Here is a 17,502-nt window from a genome sequence, read left to right on the forward strand (position 1 = left end):
TGCTGTCTTCTCATTTAGGTGACATAGTTAGCAAAATTATCAGAAATTATGCTGTGCTTTCTCAAAAATTCATATAAGAGGCACATGTTGATTAGTCCAATTATTGGTGATGTTGATTTTGATCACAGGTGTATCAGGTTTGTCCAAACTAAGGGGACTATTTCTTTCCTGTAATAAGAATTTTGTGGGGGCATACCTTGAGACTACATACCAAGTTCTGTTTAAAATGTTCATCTGCTGGTTTTAGCACCCACTGGTGATTCTTGCAGGAATAAATTCTTACTGTGATGACTGCTAAATGATGGTTTTCTCTTTTTGAAAATTAAATTATTTATTGGAAGGTAGTGTTACAGACAGAGAAAGGGAGAGACAGAAGGGTCTTCCATTTACTGGTTGACTACCATATGGCTATAACAGCCAGAGCTGGGCCAATCTGAAGTCAGGAGCTTCTTCTGGGTCTCCCACATGAGTGCAGGGGCCTGAACACTTGGGCCATCTTCCACTGCTTTCCCAGGCCATAAGCAGAGAGCTGGTAGGAAGGAAGAGGAGCAGCCAGGACAAACTGGCACCCATATGGGATGCTGGTGTCGTAGGCAAAGGCTTAGCCTACTACACCACAGCACTGGTCCCTCTATGAGTCTTTTCTGTGTTAATTATGTAGCATTCTAGTGAATAAAGAGCTTCTCCTTCTCTCTCATTTACCTGTTTATATCACTATGGACTCAAGAGTTTGTTATTCTATGGGTCATAGTCATAGTTATTCTGATATTCATTTATGGCTGTTTGACATGCTCCCATTGTTTTCTGAGCCTCATTTTATATTTTCTAAAGAGGCCTGGTTCCTTTTAGTAGAGAATGATATTTACAAAGATCCACATGCTAGATGTGCTCATTGGCTAGTGGAGTGTTAATGCTTCAGAGTCTCTTGGTGGACACAGACAGGAAAAGATATATATGAACTTATATGTGTATTTGTGTACAAATACACACACAACTACATTTCTTTCTGTGTCCACCTACACAAATTTAAAACCTGAGTTCATACCAATACAACCAATTCAATATAATCCAACACCACAGGATTAACTCTTTCCGTATCATTAACTCTCTTTATCTCTTGTTACTTTTTTTTTTTTTTTTTAGATTTATTCTATTTATTGAAAGGCAGAATTACAGGGAGAAAGGGAGAGATAGAGAAATCTTCCATCCACTGGTTCACTCCCCATATGGCCACAGCAGCCAGGACTGAGCCAGACTGAAGCCAGGAGCCAGGAGCCTCTCCCAGGCTTCCCGTGTGGGTAAAAGGGCCCAAAGAGATAGGCCTTCCTCTGCTGCTTTTCCAGGTGCATTAGCAGTGAACTGGATAGGAAGTGGAGCAGCCAGGACTCAAACTGGAGCTCATATGGGACGCTAGCGCATTAGGTGGTGGTTTAACCCGTTAACCCTTAATGCTGGCCCCCATAAACATTTTTTATAATGAACAAACCTATTCACACATCAAGAAACAAAAGCATTACTAGCGCTTTAGAAACTGTGTTTCCTCCTAATCATTACTATCCCACCCTCACGTAAGGATAAATATTATCCTGGCTTCTTATGTTTCATGTTTTTAAATTTTTACATAAATAATATCACACCATATATATTCTTTTATATCTGGCTTTGTCCATTCACACTGTTTGTGAACTTCATCTACACTGTTGCATTGGGGTTTGTTTATTCTCATTGCCCACCTTCAGTTTTTGTTTTTCTCTGTGTAATACTTCTATTCATAGTTATTCTCACTGATGTAAGGTATTCCACTGTGAGGATGTACTACAAAGTCTGTCCCACTGCTGAGCAGCATTTGGGCATGTATTCATATTATTACCAAGAACTCCATGATGGCTGTGCACTTCTGTTCAGTATATACCTTTAGGAACAAAACTGCTGAGGCACTGAGTATACCATATAGCTTTGGCAGACATTGCCAGACTTCTGAAGTGTCCAAATCAGACACAATTTTTATTAAAAGTACAACAAAAATTAGGGAGTAACTCCATTTTCTGATAACATTAAGTCCATTACAGTATGTTCATATTATGCTATGGAATATTAGGCAGCAGAAATAATAATATGAATCACAAAGAAAAGTATCCATGATACACCATTTGGTTAAAAAACCAAATGGAAACAAGCCTGGACATTCAGCTACATAAAAACTTATATCACTAAGTATAATGCCTAGTGAAATAAGCCAGTCCCCAAAAGACAAATATCATATTTTCCCTCATCTGTGATAACTAATACAGTAAAAAAAATGTAATGTAGATGAGTGAAATCAACATTTTGAGATCTGATTATTGTTTAGAGTCCTTGTCTCTACTGTTGAGGAGTAGTTGTTTTTTTTCTTCTTCTTACTATTTGTTGAACTCTTAACTTGGTGGAGGGTTAAACTTATGGTTATAAAATAAACTGAAAACATGTCATTGTAAAAAATAAAAGAGTAAGAAAAGGAGGAGGAGAGAGTGTAGGAGCATGGGCGGGATGGAGGGTACACTGGGAAGTATCACTATGCTCCTAACTCTGTACATATGAAATACATGAAATTTGGTCACCTTATATAAATAAAAAAATATTTAAAAAACAAAACAACCAAACCAAAAAACCCAGTTCTCTGAGGGGAGAGGAATTTTTTTTCTTTCTTTTAAACAGAAAGAATGCTTTCATCTTTAAAAATTTGTCAAGAAACACTTATATATATGATTATATAACTAACTGGAAAAAAACTTTGACGATAGGTTAATGTATTACTCCAAAAAGCTAGCAGTAGATATTAGAATAAAGTTTCTCACTCAGTCCCTAGAACAGAGGGAGGTTACAGACTGTGTAGACATCACAGTACTATCATACTAACAGAAGGATAAATGATGCTTTAGTCAGAGTATTTTACTGTACCTTACCTGGGAAGCAATGGATGCATAAACTTGCATAGGAGTATTTTTCATTTACAGACCCACTGTCCCCATGCACACTGAGTTATATGCACTTCCTTTCCACCCGACCCAATAATTCTATTTCTTACCTCTGCATGAGGAAAAGGTGGTTCTGGGAGATACACCTTACTCTGTTTGTTGTGACAAAGCCTTTTAAAGAGGAAAAACAGAGAAGCACATTAGGAAGGCCATACTGTGGCATTTGGTGCCACCTAATGGCAGCAGCACAAATAACACAGTTTATTTAAACATTTTCAGCCAGTGAAACTCACTGTCAATTAAAAACCAGTACCTACCCAGCACTCAGGACACAAGGTTTTTGTGTGCAATTTTTTTTTTTTTTTGACAGGCAGAGTGGACAGTAGAAGGAGACAGAGAGAAAGGTCTTCCTTTTGCAGTTGGTTCACCCTCCAATGGCCGCCGCGGTAGGCGCGCTGTGGCCGGCGCACCGCGCTGTCCCGATGGCAGGAGCCAGGTGCTTCTCCTGGTCTCCCATGCGGGTGCAGGGCCCAAGGACTTGGGCCATCCTCCACTGCACTCCCGGGCCACAGCAGAGAGCTGGCCTGGAAGAGGAGCAACCGGGACAGGATCGGTGCCCCGACCAGGACTAGAACCCGGTGTGCCTGCGCCGCAAGGCGGAGGATTAGCCTAGTGAGCCGCGGCGCCGGCTTTGTGTGCAATTTTTTAACCTTTAAAATTCCCAACACATTTCCTTTTTTTAAAAAATAAACTTGTTATGCATAAAGTTAAGAAATTAACATTAGTATATTACACTTAACTAAATTCCAAACTTTATTCCGATTTCACCAGTGTTTCCACACATGTCTTTTTTTTTTTTTTTTTTTTTTTTACTATTCCAGGGTCCAATCCAAGATGCTATATTGAATACTGTTGCTATCAGTTTTTTTTTTTTTTTAAGATTTATTTATTTATTTGAGAGGTAGAATCACAGAGAGAGGCAGAGACAGAGAAAGAAGTCTTCCATCTGCTGGTTCACTCCCCAGATGGCCACGATGGCTGGAGCTGCATGGGTCCAAAGCCAGGAGCCAGGAACTTCCTCCAGGTCTCCCATGCGGGTACAGGGACCCAAGGACCTGGGCTATCCTCTACTGCTTTCCCAGGCCATAGCAGGGATGGACTGGAAGTGGAACAGCTGGGACTCGAAATGGTACCCACATGAGATGTTGGCACTGCAGGTGGTGGCTTCACTCGATACACCAAAGGGCTGGCCCCGTGATCAGTTTTGAGGGGGAAAACCTTTACCTTTTTCAGAGACATGGCTTTATGTGCACATGCACTGTTTCATTAACAGCACAGCTGCCAACTCTAACTACAGCAACTGTTTCAGGTAATCTATGATTTTTTCCTAGTCAGATACAGGTCTACAATATATAGAAGTCTAGACAAAAGAAACGTGGCAAAAAAGCCTGCAACTTAGAAATCAACGTATATGAGTTTTATACAAATATGACTTTGAAGAATCAGAAAAAATGCATATACAGTGATGTAGTTTGTTAGAACCTACTTTTAAGAATTCTAACAAAATATCATGAGAGCATTTAAACAATTCCAGTGGATGCTATTTTGAGGGGAATTCAGGTCTTCAAGGCTTGGATTTTGCATTAACTTAATACAAGATATCTATTTTTTCCCTACCTCTAGTTAGCTTTAACCTTGACTTCAAAAATATCATTTTATATCCATTTTGTAAGAAGATATAAATATGGAAGCAAGATACTTTTGCAGAGTTATCGAAAAAGACACTGGTTCTGTCTTTATTTCAAATGCCAAAAGAGAAGTAAATATAACAGCTTAGTTCAAAAGCTATTTGGATTGTTGCTAAGAAAATTATGCTACATTCCTTAGGAGGAGAGATTAGAGATAGAGATGCAGAGAAAATTATAATCTACTGAGAGGTTCTAAAGTCTACCTGCTTCCAAGTATCTGGAGCCAGTTCTGCTAACAGCCCCTCCATATCTCTGTTCCAGAGTCCCCACAGAAGTGTAACAGAGACCCCCCACCCCCGCCCCAGCCTTTCTGAAAGGAGTCGAGGAGCCAATAAGAGTGTTTATCTTCTGGTTGTAGCTGCTGGAGTTAGAAGGGAGACCTGTGTTTACTAGGTGTATTAGTTTTTCATCATCATAATAACATTCTTGAGGCTGGGTAACCTTATAACAAAAAAAAAAAAAAAAAAAAAAGTTTACTTTGGCTCATGATCCTAGAAGTGCAAGGTTAAGGGCACACATCTGGTGACAGCCTTTTTGCTAGCAGGGTCCCAACATAGTACAAAGCATCAAATGGCAAGAGACAGGAAATGCGTGTGTCTGACTGGGTGTCTGTCTAACCTCTGCCCTTTTCTAAGAGTCATGAGTCTTCAATCATGGGTCTCTACCCTAACAACCTGATGTAGCCCTTTCCAAAGGCCCCTATTCTAAACATTACAGTCCGATTAAGTTTCTACTCTCTTAACACCTCACAATTGGGAGTAAATTTCAACACAAGAAGCCCTGCAGACACTCATATCAAACTATACCCAAACTACAACATTAATAGGAAAAATGAGGAACAAGCAATGCTTCCAGAATAGTCTCTAACTAGGAGTCTGAGAGACCCTCTTACTCTTCGACAGCCAGGCCTGACAATGTACATGCTCTTCAGGATAATGCTTACTCTTCAAAAGATCAGAGCCCTTCAGGAGCCATTCCTTCTTACCTCCACCCTCTGTGAAGACAGAACACCCAAACAAGGCAGTAAGTAAATGTGCTTTTAGCTTAGAACTGGACATGACATCAGGATAGCCGAGAGGTGGGTTTCTGCAGGTGTCAAAGCAGAGCCACACAAAGGTCAGAGTAGAACCCTTGAGAACAGGAGCCATGCGGCCTGGGAGCCACAGTGGCTTGGATCAGACCTAGGTGAGCAGCTGGGTTGGATGCTGAAAGCCCAGAGCAACTCTCAGAGCAATAAAGAGGAGAGGGAGCAAAACTTCAGAGTAGGCTGTGGTGGTCCTGAGTTGGGGAGCCAGGCCTCACCTAGGTCCACAGTGACTACTTGTAAAGTTAATGCAAATCTGGAGCATCTGTCCACTTCAGTAACTGAGCTCTTTATGTAGGGAGAAAGAGCGCTTTACAGGCAAGTTGCATAAGAAAGGAGAACAAGGTGAAACAGGGAAGAGTGCTGAATCAGTGAGCTGTGAACCTTGTTTCATAAAAGGAATCCCCCTGCCCACCAGCACTCACTGGGATGGCCTGGCTGAGGTTTCCCTAATCCCAATCAGCAACTCTGCTACCCTTGTGAGCCCATGTTGTGCCACAGTGGGTTAAGCTGCTACCTGTGATGCAGGCATCCCATATCAGGGTGCGGGTTCAAGACCTGGCCACTCTGCTTCTGACCCAACTCCCTCCTAATGAGCCTGGGAAGGCAGTGGAGGATGGTCTGAGTGCTTGGGCCCCTGCACCAACATGGAGACCTAGATGGAGTTGTGGTTCCTGGCTTCAGCTTGGTCCAGCCCTGGCTGGCATTAAAACTGGATAAATTTATTTGGGTGCAAAACGAACGGAAATCCATGCATAGTTTTTTTCACAATATGTGCTTTCCATGAACTTTCTGAAGATCTCTCTCATATGCATGGATTTCAAAACTTTTTGCACCAAAATAGACTTATCTTTTTATTTTCACCTCCCATTAACTCTTTGATGTGTACATGTATCTGTATCAGATTATTTCAAAGTGGTAAGAGGTTTATACAACTGCCTCTTCCTTAATGATAGATTCCTCAAGGTCAGAGACCCTTTTGTTACCTTGAGTGCTTAAAACGTGGTGGCACTTAACAAAGGTTTATGGATGGAATGACATAGAACTATACACAGAAACAGGCAGAAGTAATTATATGATCACTATGTTTAAGATTTCAGTGATGGACATTAAAGAAGCTTGAGAGAATTGAGAGGTTTCCGTACTGCAAAAGAAACACCCAGGAGAGTGAAGAGGCAACCAATGGAATGGGAGAAATTATTTGCAAACTATGCAACCAATAAAGGATTAATAAACAGAATATATACAGAGATCAAGAAACTCCACAACAACAAAATAAACAACTGAGTTAAGAGTTGGGCAAAGGACTTAAACAGTCATTTTTCAAAAGAGGAAATCCAAATCCAACAGACACATCAAAAAATGTCCAGGATTACTAGCTGTCGGGGAAATGCAAATCAAAACCATCATGAGGTTTTACCTCACCCCAGTTAGAAAGGCCTTCATGCAGAAATCAACAAACAACAAATGCTGGTGAGAATGTGGGGAAACAGGTACCCTAACACACTGTTGGTGGGAATGTAAACTGGTAAAGCCACTATGGAGGATGGTATGGAGATACCTCAGAAATCTGAATATAGACCTATCATAGGTCCCAGCCATCACAATCTTGCCTGGGAATTTATCCAAGGGAAATGCAATCAGTAAATAAAAGAGTTATCTGCATTTCCATGTTTATTGCAGCTCAACTCATAATAGCTAACACATGGAACCAATCTAAGTGCTTGTCAACTGAAGGTTGCATAAAGCAATTATGGGATATGCACATTATGGAATACTTCACAGCGCTTAAAAAATGAAATCTGGCCATCTGCAACAAAATGGATAAATCTGGTGAATGAATAAATACTTAATACTGAATAAATAAATACTGGTGATAAATAAATACTTAGTGAAATAAGCCAGTCCCAAAGGGACAAAAAGCATATGTTCTCCCTGATCTGTGAGAACTAATAGGGTACCTAAAACAAAATCTGTAGAAGTGAAATTGACACTTTGAGAAGGGATGACTTGAGCTGCCCTTGTCTTGAATGTCGAGAAAGTTTCGTGTTTTTTTGTTTTTTGCTTCACACTATTTGTTGAACTCTTAACATAGAGTTAATCATATATGTATAAAGTCAACTGAGGATGTATCTCAGTAAGAACAAGAGTGGGAATAAGAGAGGGAGGAAGAAGTTTCTAACTACAAAGCTGTATAGTTCTGCATACATTCCTATGGACTTACTTCTAAGGGTACAGTTTAAAAACTTGTCATGGGGGCCGGCGCCATGGCTCAACAGGCTAATCCTCCGCCTTGCGGCGCCAGCACACCGGGTTCTAGTCCCGGTCGGGGCACCGATCCTGTCCCGGTTGCCCCTCTTCCAGGCCAGCTCTCTGCTGTGGCTAAGGAGTGCAGTGGAGGATGGCCCAAGTCCTTGGGCCCTGCACCCGCATGGGAGACCAGGAGAAGCACCTGGCTCCTGCCATCGGAACAGCGGGGTGCGCCGGCCGCAGCGCGCTACTGCGGCGGCCATTGGAGGGTGAACCAACGGCAAAAGGAAGACCTTTCTCTCTGTCTCCCTCTACTGTCCACTCTGCCTGTCAAAAAAAAAAAAAAACTTGTCATGGGACCCCAAATCCCATTAAGCTCAGTGGTAAAAATGCCACCTTAAGTGTTAAAGTGATCATATTAAGTGTTAAAGTGAACAAATAGATAGGATTAAGTGTTAAAGTGATCATATAAATAGGATCAAGTATCTGGTAATAATAGAATTAAAAAGGAGAGAATGTTCCAACATGGGAAGCAGTCAACACAGCAGGCTCATAGAATGACAGTCGCTTTAAGTAATACTCTAACCTCAGAATCAGCCTTAAGGCTTCCTGGTCTGGCTGAAAAGTCCATGAGAGCATTTCAGGCATGGAAAGCCAAGACACTGTGGCAAAAAAATGTTCTACATGAAGGATCTGTGAGTGAGACTCCAGTGGAAAGAAGTGGCCATCAAAGAAGGATATACTTTTCTCTGAAGGGAGGAGAGAACTTTCACTTTGACTATGGCCTTGTCCAAATACTGACAGAGTTTTTGGATTTAAAAGGCTTCCATAGCCTAGGCAGCTCATGTCAAGAGCCTAGGGTGATCACTGATGTCATACATGAGTGTTAATTGTTAAATTAATAACAGGAGTCACTGTGCACTAACTCCCCATGCAGGACCTCTGTCCTTAATGAGTTGTATTATGAGAGTTAACTATAAAACTAGTTCTCAGGTTTTTTGTGTGTGTGCGCATGTGTGCAAATTGTTGAAATCTTTACTTAGTAGAGAGTTAGTCTTCTGTGTACAAAGTTAATTGAAAATGAATTTAATGGAGAATGGGACTGGGAAGGGGAGAGGGTGGGTATGGTGGAAAGAATAACTATATTCCTAAAGTTGTACTTATGAAATTCGTATTCCTTAAAAAATAAATTAATTCATTAATTTAAAAAAAGCTTGAGAGATACATCTTGTGTCTTGGCATAGGAAGACTACTATAAAGATGTTAATTTGTAATTTATAGAGTTCAAGGTACTCAAAAAGATATTCTGGAAAGTGATGTTCAGTTCTCAAGCAAGAACAGTTCAGTGAATTGTGATTAAGAAAATAATTAAGGGAGAAATGTTTTTTACTACAGTGTACAATTATAAATGATGCTAGTTAGCAAAACATATTAGTATCAAATTGGCCAAAGAATAAACAAATTAGGATAGTTCAGAAATAAGACTTAGTACATATAAAAGTTTAACACAAAAAATTAATATAAATCTGTTGAAAAAGTTAAAATTATTCAATTAATAATACTTAGACATGCAATTTTTTGGAAAAAAATTTTTGGAAAAAGAACAAACTAAGTTAATACTTCTTTTTGTATTATCCAGATAAACAGTTGGGAGGATAAGCAAAAAAGGGACAAGAAATTACAACAAAACTGAAAGAAATTATGCTTAATAATGTACACTTACAGAGAAAAAATTTTCTAAACATAATTATCAATAGAAGAAATAGTGAAAGAGACTAAAACTATCAATATCTAAAGGCAAAAAGCTTTTTTCAAAAAAAAAAAAACACATAAAAAATCAAAGATCCAAATGCATTGCGGTATCTTGGAGTGGATCCTGGAAAATAAAAAGATATTTTAATGAAAAAAACTCATAGGAGTAGAACAAAGATTGGAGTTAATACTAGTTTGTTACTGTTAATTTCTTACCTTTGACGGATATATATGATCAGATGAAAGATTAACATTAGAGGAAACTGAGTAAAAGATATATTAGAACTCTCTGTACAATATTTTTACTTTTCTCTATATTTAAAATTATTCCAAAGCATTATTACTCAAAAACTAGAAAAAAGATCAAAAGCAAAATTCAAATATATGTGTCAAAATAGGGAAAAAATTCTACAGAAATACAAAAAAAGGTTTATGTCTTTAATATATATATATATAAAAAGCTCAAATAAGTAAGAGAAATGGAAAACCTCTACTAAGAAAATGGATAAAAAGGGAACAATTTACATAAAAATTTTTCTGGAAAGCAATTTAGATTTAGATAATGAACATTAAAGAAAAATTATACCCTTTGTTCCAGTAATCCCACTTTTAGTAATTTACCTAAAGCAGAAGATATTGTCATATAGAAATAGAATGGTATTAATGGAAGATTTATTACTAAAAGCAAAAAAATTGGGAAAAGCCTTTCTGTCCAATACTGAGAAAATACTTAGCTAAATTAAGCCATATACAAATGATGCACAAATGATGTAATAATGCAGTTATGCAGAAATTTTGTTCTCAAAGATTTTTTAAAGCTTTAATAATTTTTAAAAAGGATTCAAAAATTAATATTCAGCATGATTCCCATGTAGAAAGAATTATGGTTCAGCGTCTTTACTGTTTTCTGTAGCTTTTTTCCCCTCAGAGTAAACATGTATTGCTTGTAATCTCTAAAAATCAGAAATGCAAAAACAACCTGCAGTGCTCTCATTTTATTAGTCCTGAATTCTATCTAATGAGATTTTCTGACAACATGAAACACGATAGGTGAAACATGGACTTGAAGCACACACACCTAGATGGGACACAGTGCCCAGGACTCACAGGCTGGCCCTGGGGATACTTTTTTCCCATATTTTTACTGAGGATTTGGATGGAGAAATTCTCTACATGCTGATTGAACCTGCAAGTGGCACTTAGGGTAGACTATTAATTATTCAAGATTGCCTTCCTATGTTGGGGGAAAAAATTCCTATGTCTAAGTAAAACTCAGTGGGTACCAATAAGTGACAGTTCTACCGACAAAGATCAAGAAAACGCACATGGGATGGAGAAGCTTAAGTGTAAATACAGGGAAGAAAAAGCCACAAAAAGAGAGAAAATGTACTTAAAAGAAGCAGAAACGGGCAACATAACATCTGAATTTGTTACAATACACAATGTACATGTTACTTTTAAATTAGACACTAGTAAATGCTGTGTCCAGTTGGCTAGTGCACTACCGAAAGGGATCAAACGTGCGCTGTACCTGGTGTGTGCTGTAGCCGAGAACGCTGAGAAGGACCGTGCTGAGGCACTATCAGATATACTGTAAATTACTTTACTTCTCTGCCTCCTTTCCTTGGCCAAGGGAATTAAACCAAACATGCACCTAAATAATCCTAAAAAGATTCATAACCTTTATAATGTTTGAAAATTTGCTGATTCTAAGGTTTGATCAATTTCCTGCTGTAATAAAAATACAATTTTGTCAAACACCATGTTAATGAAATAGACAAACTCTAGTTTGTCTTATCAAACTTGGTCTCACACATTTTAGGCAACGTGAGCTTGGACGTGAAAATTTTTTTAACTTTCAAAATGTCACTTCACTTTGTATCAGGCAGAGGGTAGCATGTAAAATGGTAAATATGTAATATTTGTGTGACTGATGCTGAAAGTGTTGGCCGAGTCATCCCTCCCTCCTTGATAACTGCCTTTCTAAACTCTATCAATGTATAACATATGTGGCTTTTAGTAATACAATTTTCTCATCACAGGCATGGAAAAACAACAAAATAAAAGCTTCAGAGTAATATGAAAAAAAGTGGGATATTTTTCTTAGTCCTTGAATATACTCAAGCAAATAGAATTCACAGAGAACACTGACATACCACTCGGCAAAAATCTGGGAAAACTCAAGCGAGCTATTAGCCACTGGGGAGATGAAGTAGAAGGGGATATTGGAGAGTCCAGCAGAGTCAATGTATTGATACAGGCACTCGAGGAGGTCATAGATCACTCCAGAAGGGTAGCAGGGAACCAACACGTTTCCTCCATTTCGGACTGTCAGAGCTAGGAAAGTAGAAGACAGAGGAGAGGAAAAAAAAAAACACAAAAAAACAAAAACTAGTATCAAAAGGTAGAATGTTGTAAAAGTAGACTGTAACTTTGAAAATAGTATTTGCATTTGTTTTCGTTTTTTCTATTCTTGTAAGTGACTCACACGAATAATAACCTGCTCATTTCAAGAACAGCAGCAAAGCAAAGCAATCTCTGTGCTGACAGCTGATTTTTTTTATCATAGTCTAAGCCTTCAAGAATAAAGTATACATTTAAGGTCTTGTGTTTTTTTTTTTTTTTTTTAATTTTATGTATTTATATGACAGGTAGGGAAACAGGGACAGACAGAGAGCTTCCATTTGCTGGTTCATCCACCAACTGCTGGCAAGAGGGACTGAAGCCGGGAGCTGGGAACTTAACCGAAGTCTCCCCTGTGGGCGGCAGGGGCCCAACTACTTGAGCCATCATCTGCTCCCTCCCAGGGTGCACAATCAGGAAGGTAGGTTTGGGAGTGGAGTCAGGACTCAGACCACGGCACTCTGACATGAAACATGGGCATCTAAACCAGCAGGGCAAATGCCAGCCCCAAGGCTTGGGCTTTAAAGTTACCAATAGCAGCTGAGTTTCAGGATAGAAACTCTAAGCTCCTTCTCTTTTTAGATCCCATTCAAACATTTGCTGGATTTGTCTCTGTTCAGTGACCGAGCATAGCTTAATGACCTATAAGGAATCAGGCCCAATTTATTCCACTTAACTCATATCAGTGTTTTCCTTCAATAGGGTTTGTCTATTAAAAAAAAAAAATTCTCGGGGCCAGCATTGTGGTGTAGCAGTATTGTGGTGACACTGCCTGTGATCTCATTTGGGCACCAGTCTGTGTCATGGTTGCTCCAGTTCTGATCCAGCTCCCTGCTAATGTGCCTGGAAAAGCAGCAGAAGATGGCCCAGTGCTTAGGCCCCTTGAGAGACCTGGAAGAAGCTCCTGGCTTCTGTCTGGCCCAGCCCTGGCCATTGAGGCCATTTGGGGAGTGAACCATCAGATGGACGATCTCTCTATCTCTCTGTCTGTATCTTCTTTCAAATAAATAAAATAAATCTCTAAAAAAAATTCTCCATAATTTACTTTAAAAAAAGTATCTACTCATGCTTGTTTTTTGCTTAGTTTCCAAGACAAACTGATTGATGCATATGGCTACTGGATACAGAACATTAAGTCTTTAATGCCTCATATCCTTCTCTCTTCTCAAATCTGATGTATAGGTTCACCTAGATGCTATAACTTGAGTACTGATATAATTGGTCATTATCAGAGTATGGTACAATGGCAAAAAAATCAACTTTTGTGGTCATGGCTCAAAAGCCTAGCTTTAGTCCTGCCTTGGTCCCAAGCTATAGGACTACAGGTGAGCCCTAAAAACCTTGCTGGACCTCAATTTCTCCATCATTTAAATGAGGGGAATGAATGAGATCAGTGATTCTTAAGCTTTAGTTTGACTGAAAACTGTCAGGATATGTATTTTAAAAATGCAGCTTTTCTCTTGTGTCTCTCTTCCCGCAGAGATTCTGACTTATCAGGTTTGTTGATAGGTTCCTCAAATTTGCATTTTTTAAAAAAAATTTATTGGCCGGCGCCGTGGCTTAACAGGCTAATCCTCCGCCTTGCGGCGCTGGCACACCAGGTTCTAGTCCTGGTTGGGGCGCCGGATTCTATCCCGGTTGCCCCTCTTCCAGGCCAGCTCTCTGCTGTTGGCCCGGGAGTGCAGTGGAGGATGGCCCAAGTCCTTGGGCCCTGCACCCGCATGGGAGACCAGGAGAAGCACCTGGCTCCTGGCTTAGGATCAGCATGATGCGCTGGCCGCAGCGGCCATTGGAGGGTGAACCAACAGCAAAAAGGAAGACCTTTCTCTCTGTCTCTCTCTCACTATCCACTCTGCATGTGAAAAAAAGAAAAAAAAAAGATTATTTATTTGAGAGGCAGAGTTACAGAGTTAAACAGAGAGGGAGAGACAGAGAGGTCTTCATTTGTTGGTTCACTCCCTAAATGGCAGAAAGTCTGGAGCCAGGCTGATCCAAAGCCAGGAGCTAGGAGTTTCTCCCAGGCCTTCCACGTGGGTGTTGGGGCCTAAGGACTTGGGCCATCTTCTACTGCTTTCCCAGGCCATAGCAGAGAGCTGGATCAGAAGTGGAGTACCTGGGACTTGAACCAGCATCCATATGGGAATGCCAGCACAGCAGGTGGTGTTTTATCAACTACACCACAATGCCAGCCCCCAAAATCAATTTAATAAAATCACTTTGTAACAGGAAATAAAAAGTTCATGGAAAATGGAATTAAAAATGCTGGCACTGTAGGCAGAAGCTTAACGTACTACGCCACAGCAATTGCCCCTCAAATTTGAATTTTTAATAATTAGTCTTGTTGATCTTAAAGCAAGTAGTTAGCAAACCCACTCTGAGAAACAAAGGATGCAAATAAAGTTTCTTGAAGTTTAGAGTTCTATTCTTCCTCTATTTGTATTTTTGTCTCAAATCTAAAAAAAAAAAAATGTTTTATAAAAGGGGCAAGGAGGGCCAGCACCGTGGATCAATAGGCTAATCCTCTGCCTTGCGGCGCCGGCACACGGGGTTCTAGTCCCAGGTGGGGCGCCGGATTCTGTCCCGGTTGCCCCTCTTCCAGGCCAGCTCTCTGCTGTGGCCCGGGAAGGCAGTGGAGGATGGCCCAAGTCCTTGGGCCCTGCACCCACACGGGAGACCAGGAGAAGCACCTGGCTCCTGGCTTCGGATCAGCACGATGTGCCGGCCGCAGCAGCCATTGGAGGGTGAACCAACGGCAAAAAGGAAGACCTTTCCCTCTGTCTCTCTCTCTCTCACTATCCACTCTGCCTGTCAAAAAAAAAAAAAAAAAAAAAGTAAGTTCAAGATGTCTGTGTGAAGGGCAGATCTGCGACAGCCGCTTACCTAGGTTGCTACAGAACTCTCCCACCATGCCATCCGGGTTTGCAGTGGGAATCTGGGTAAGCCCTGTCAGAACAAGAACATCGCTGTTTTTGAGAGAAGTTTGATCCATGGGCTGAAAAACAACAGAGAACTATGCTTAGTAATTTAAAAAGGAATTGTTATCCACCAACAGTAAATGAGCAGGAGAATAAAGTATCACTCTTTGTGTGTCCATTCCATCAGCAAGTTCTGTATCCCTGCTCATGAAAAAAGCCTGTCACTGAACAGCAGTTGCCAAAGGGCAGGGCAACAGGAGAAAGCACAAGAAACTCCATGGAGGGATGAAAGAATTCTATCCTTGAGGGTGCTGATTACATGGTATAAAAATTCATAGAATCGGAAATTGAAGATCATTATGTTTCACTATACAAATTTTAAGTTAAAGCATCTCATATTTCTTTTTAAATATTTATTTTATTTATCTGAAAGGCAGAGTTACAAAGAGAGCAAGGGGAAAGACAGAGAGAGAACGTCCATCCACTGGTTCACTCCCCCGATGGCTGCAATGGCAGGGGCTGCGCCAGGTCAAAGCCAAGAGCTCCATCTGGGTCTCCTTCATGGATACAGGGGCCCAAGGACTTGTGCCATCTTCCACTGCTTTCCCAGGTGCAAAAGCAGGGTGCTGGATTAGAAGCAGAGCAGCCCTTATGGGATGCCAGCATTGCAGGCATCGGCTTAACTCATTATGCCATAATGCCGGCCCCAGTATCTCATATTTCTGTAACACACTTTACTCTCTATGATGCCATCTCACATGGTGAGTCTCTAACCTTACCCTGTGTGAGGGTTTGTTAAACATGGATTGTTGGGCCCAATCCCAGAGTTTTTGATTCAGATCTGAGTTGGAGCTGAGAATCTACACTTCTAACAAGTTCTAAGGAGCTGCTCCTGGTGCTGCTCTGGGAATCACACTTTAAGAACTAGCATACTGCATAATTTGATTCTCAAAATAACTCTGGGAAGTACAGGAAATAAGTGTACATTATTGGGAATATGGAGCTGGGACTGGAAGAGATGAGGTAATTTACACGATGTCCTAGTGGCAGAGGAGGCCGAAGAACACTGGATTAGGAATTAGAAACCTATGCCTACTCCTAATTCCGTGACTATACTGCAGTGATTTGCCATGGCTCTTGATTGGGTTTCTTAAGAAACAGAGCTACCTTCACTTATTTTCCCTAGGAAACTTGTGTGAATCTCATGAGTTACCATCTTTGTTGTAGACGTGGAAGTCCTTTAGCATAGGATGAGATGGAACTTAGGATGTTGTGTTTTGTCTTTACCCAGTACAGTTTGAATTTCATTTTGATTGCTTATATACCATTTCCAAAAATTACTGTCTTTTCTAAATAAATCAGGACTCCAACTGGAACCAAGAAGGAGGTTCATAGATTGTGATGCTGCATGTTTTCATTTGTGACACATCTTTTCCTCTTCTCCACTTAAAATCCTCACTGGAATGTTAGGAGAAAAGAAGAGCTAGTAACAGAAAGTACTAGGAAGTCTCATGTCTCCTTTCTCTGAGTAAATTTCCCAGTAAAGAAATAAAAGTCTGACTAGTAGCCCAGCAAAGTCCTACCATCTGGACACTGTTATTCTCTGAGGAATGTGCCTTTCAAGGTATTTTCCCTCAGTGTTTTATATAAGCTCAGATACATGGTCTTCATTAGTTTTTAAGTAACATCATTGTGGTCATATATTATAAGCTGTTTTATAATCTGAAAAATATTTCTTTAATGTGGGCATATAAAAGTCCAGTGTGAATGTGACAACTGTATGTAATTCCTTTCTGGCTCAGTCCTGGCTGTTGCAGCCATTTAAGGAATGAAACAGAGGATGTCTCTGTCTCTCTGCCTATCAAATAAATAAATCTAGGCCGGCGCCGTGGCTCAACAGGCTAATCCTCCGCCTTGCGGCGCCGGCACACCGGGTTCTAGTCCCGGTCAGGGCACCGATCCTGTCCCGGTTGCCCCTCTTCCAGGCCAGCTCTCTGCTGTGGCCCGGGAGTGCAGTGGAGGATGGCCCAAGTGCTTGGGCCCTGCACCCCATGGGAGACCAGGAGAAGCACCTGGCTCCTGCCATCGGAACAGCGTGGTGCGCCGGCCGCAGCGCGCTACCGCGGCGGCCATTGGAGGGTGAACCAACGGCAAAAGGAAGACCTTTCTCCCTGTCTCTCTCTCACTGTCCACTCTGCCTGTCAAAAAAATAAAATAAAATAAATCTTAAAAAAGAAAAAAAAAAAAGCCTTTTATCTGCAGAAATGATCTATGGATTTGGTCTTCTCCAACAAATAGAGAAACATTTATTGTTTTCCTGGAAGGAAGGAAGGAAGGAAGGAAGGAAGGAAGGAAAGTGCAAAAGATTTTTAGCAGTTAGATGTGTAATGAGGCTG

At 40.5% G+C, this 17,502-nt stretch overlaps 1 protein-coding gene across 1 annotated transcript in view; it reads right to left on the reverse strand.

The window, feature by feature from the left end:
- Positions 1-17,502, reverse strand: part of INTS9 (integrator complex subunit 9) — a 155,016-nt gene that overhangs the window by 23,525 nt on the left and 113,989 nt on the right. The window contains 3 exon segments of the mRNA XM_062212781.1: positions 3,065-3,125; positions 11,945-12,125; positions 15,072-15,183. Of these exon segments, the coding sequence (XP_062068765.1) occupies positions 3,065-3,125; positions 11,945-12,125; positions 15,072-15,183 (354 nt within the window).

This window comes from Lepus europaeus, chromosome 16 (genome assembly GCF_033115175.1).
Source record: "Lepus europaeus isolate LE1 chromosome 16, mLepTim1.pri, whole genome shotgun sequence".
NCBI lineage: Eukaryota > Metazoa > Chordata > Mammalia > Lagomorpha > Leporidae > Lepus > Lepus europaeus.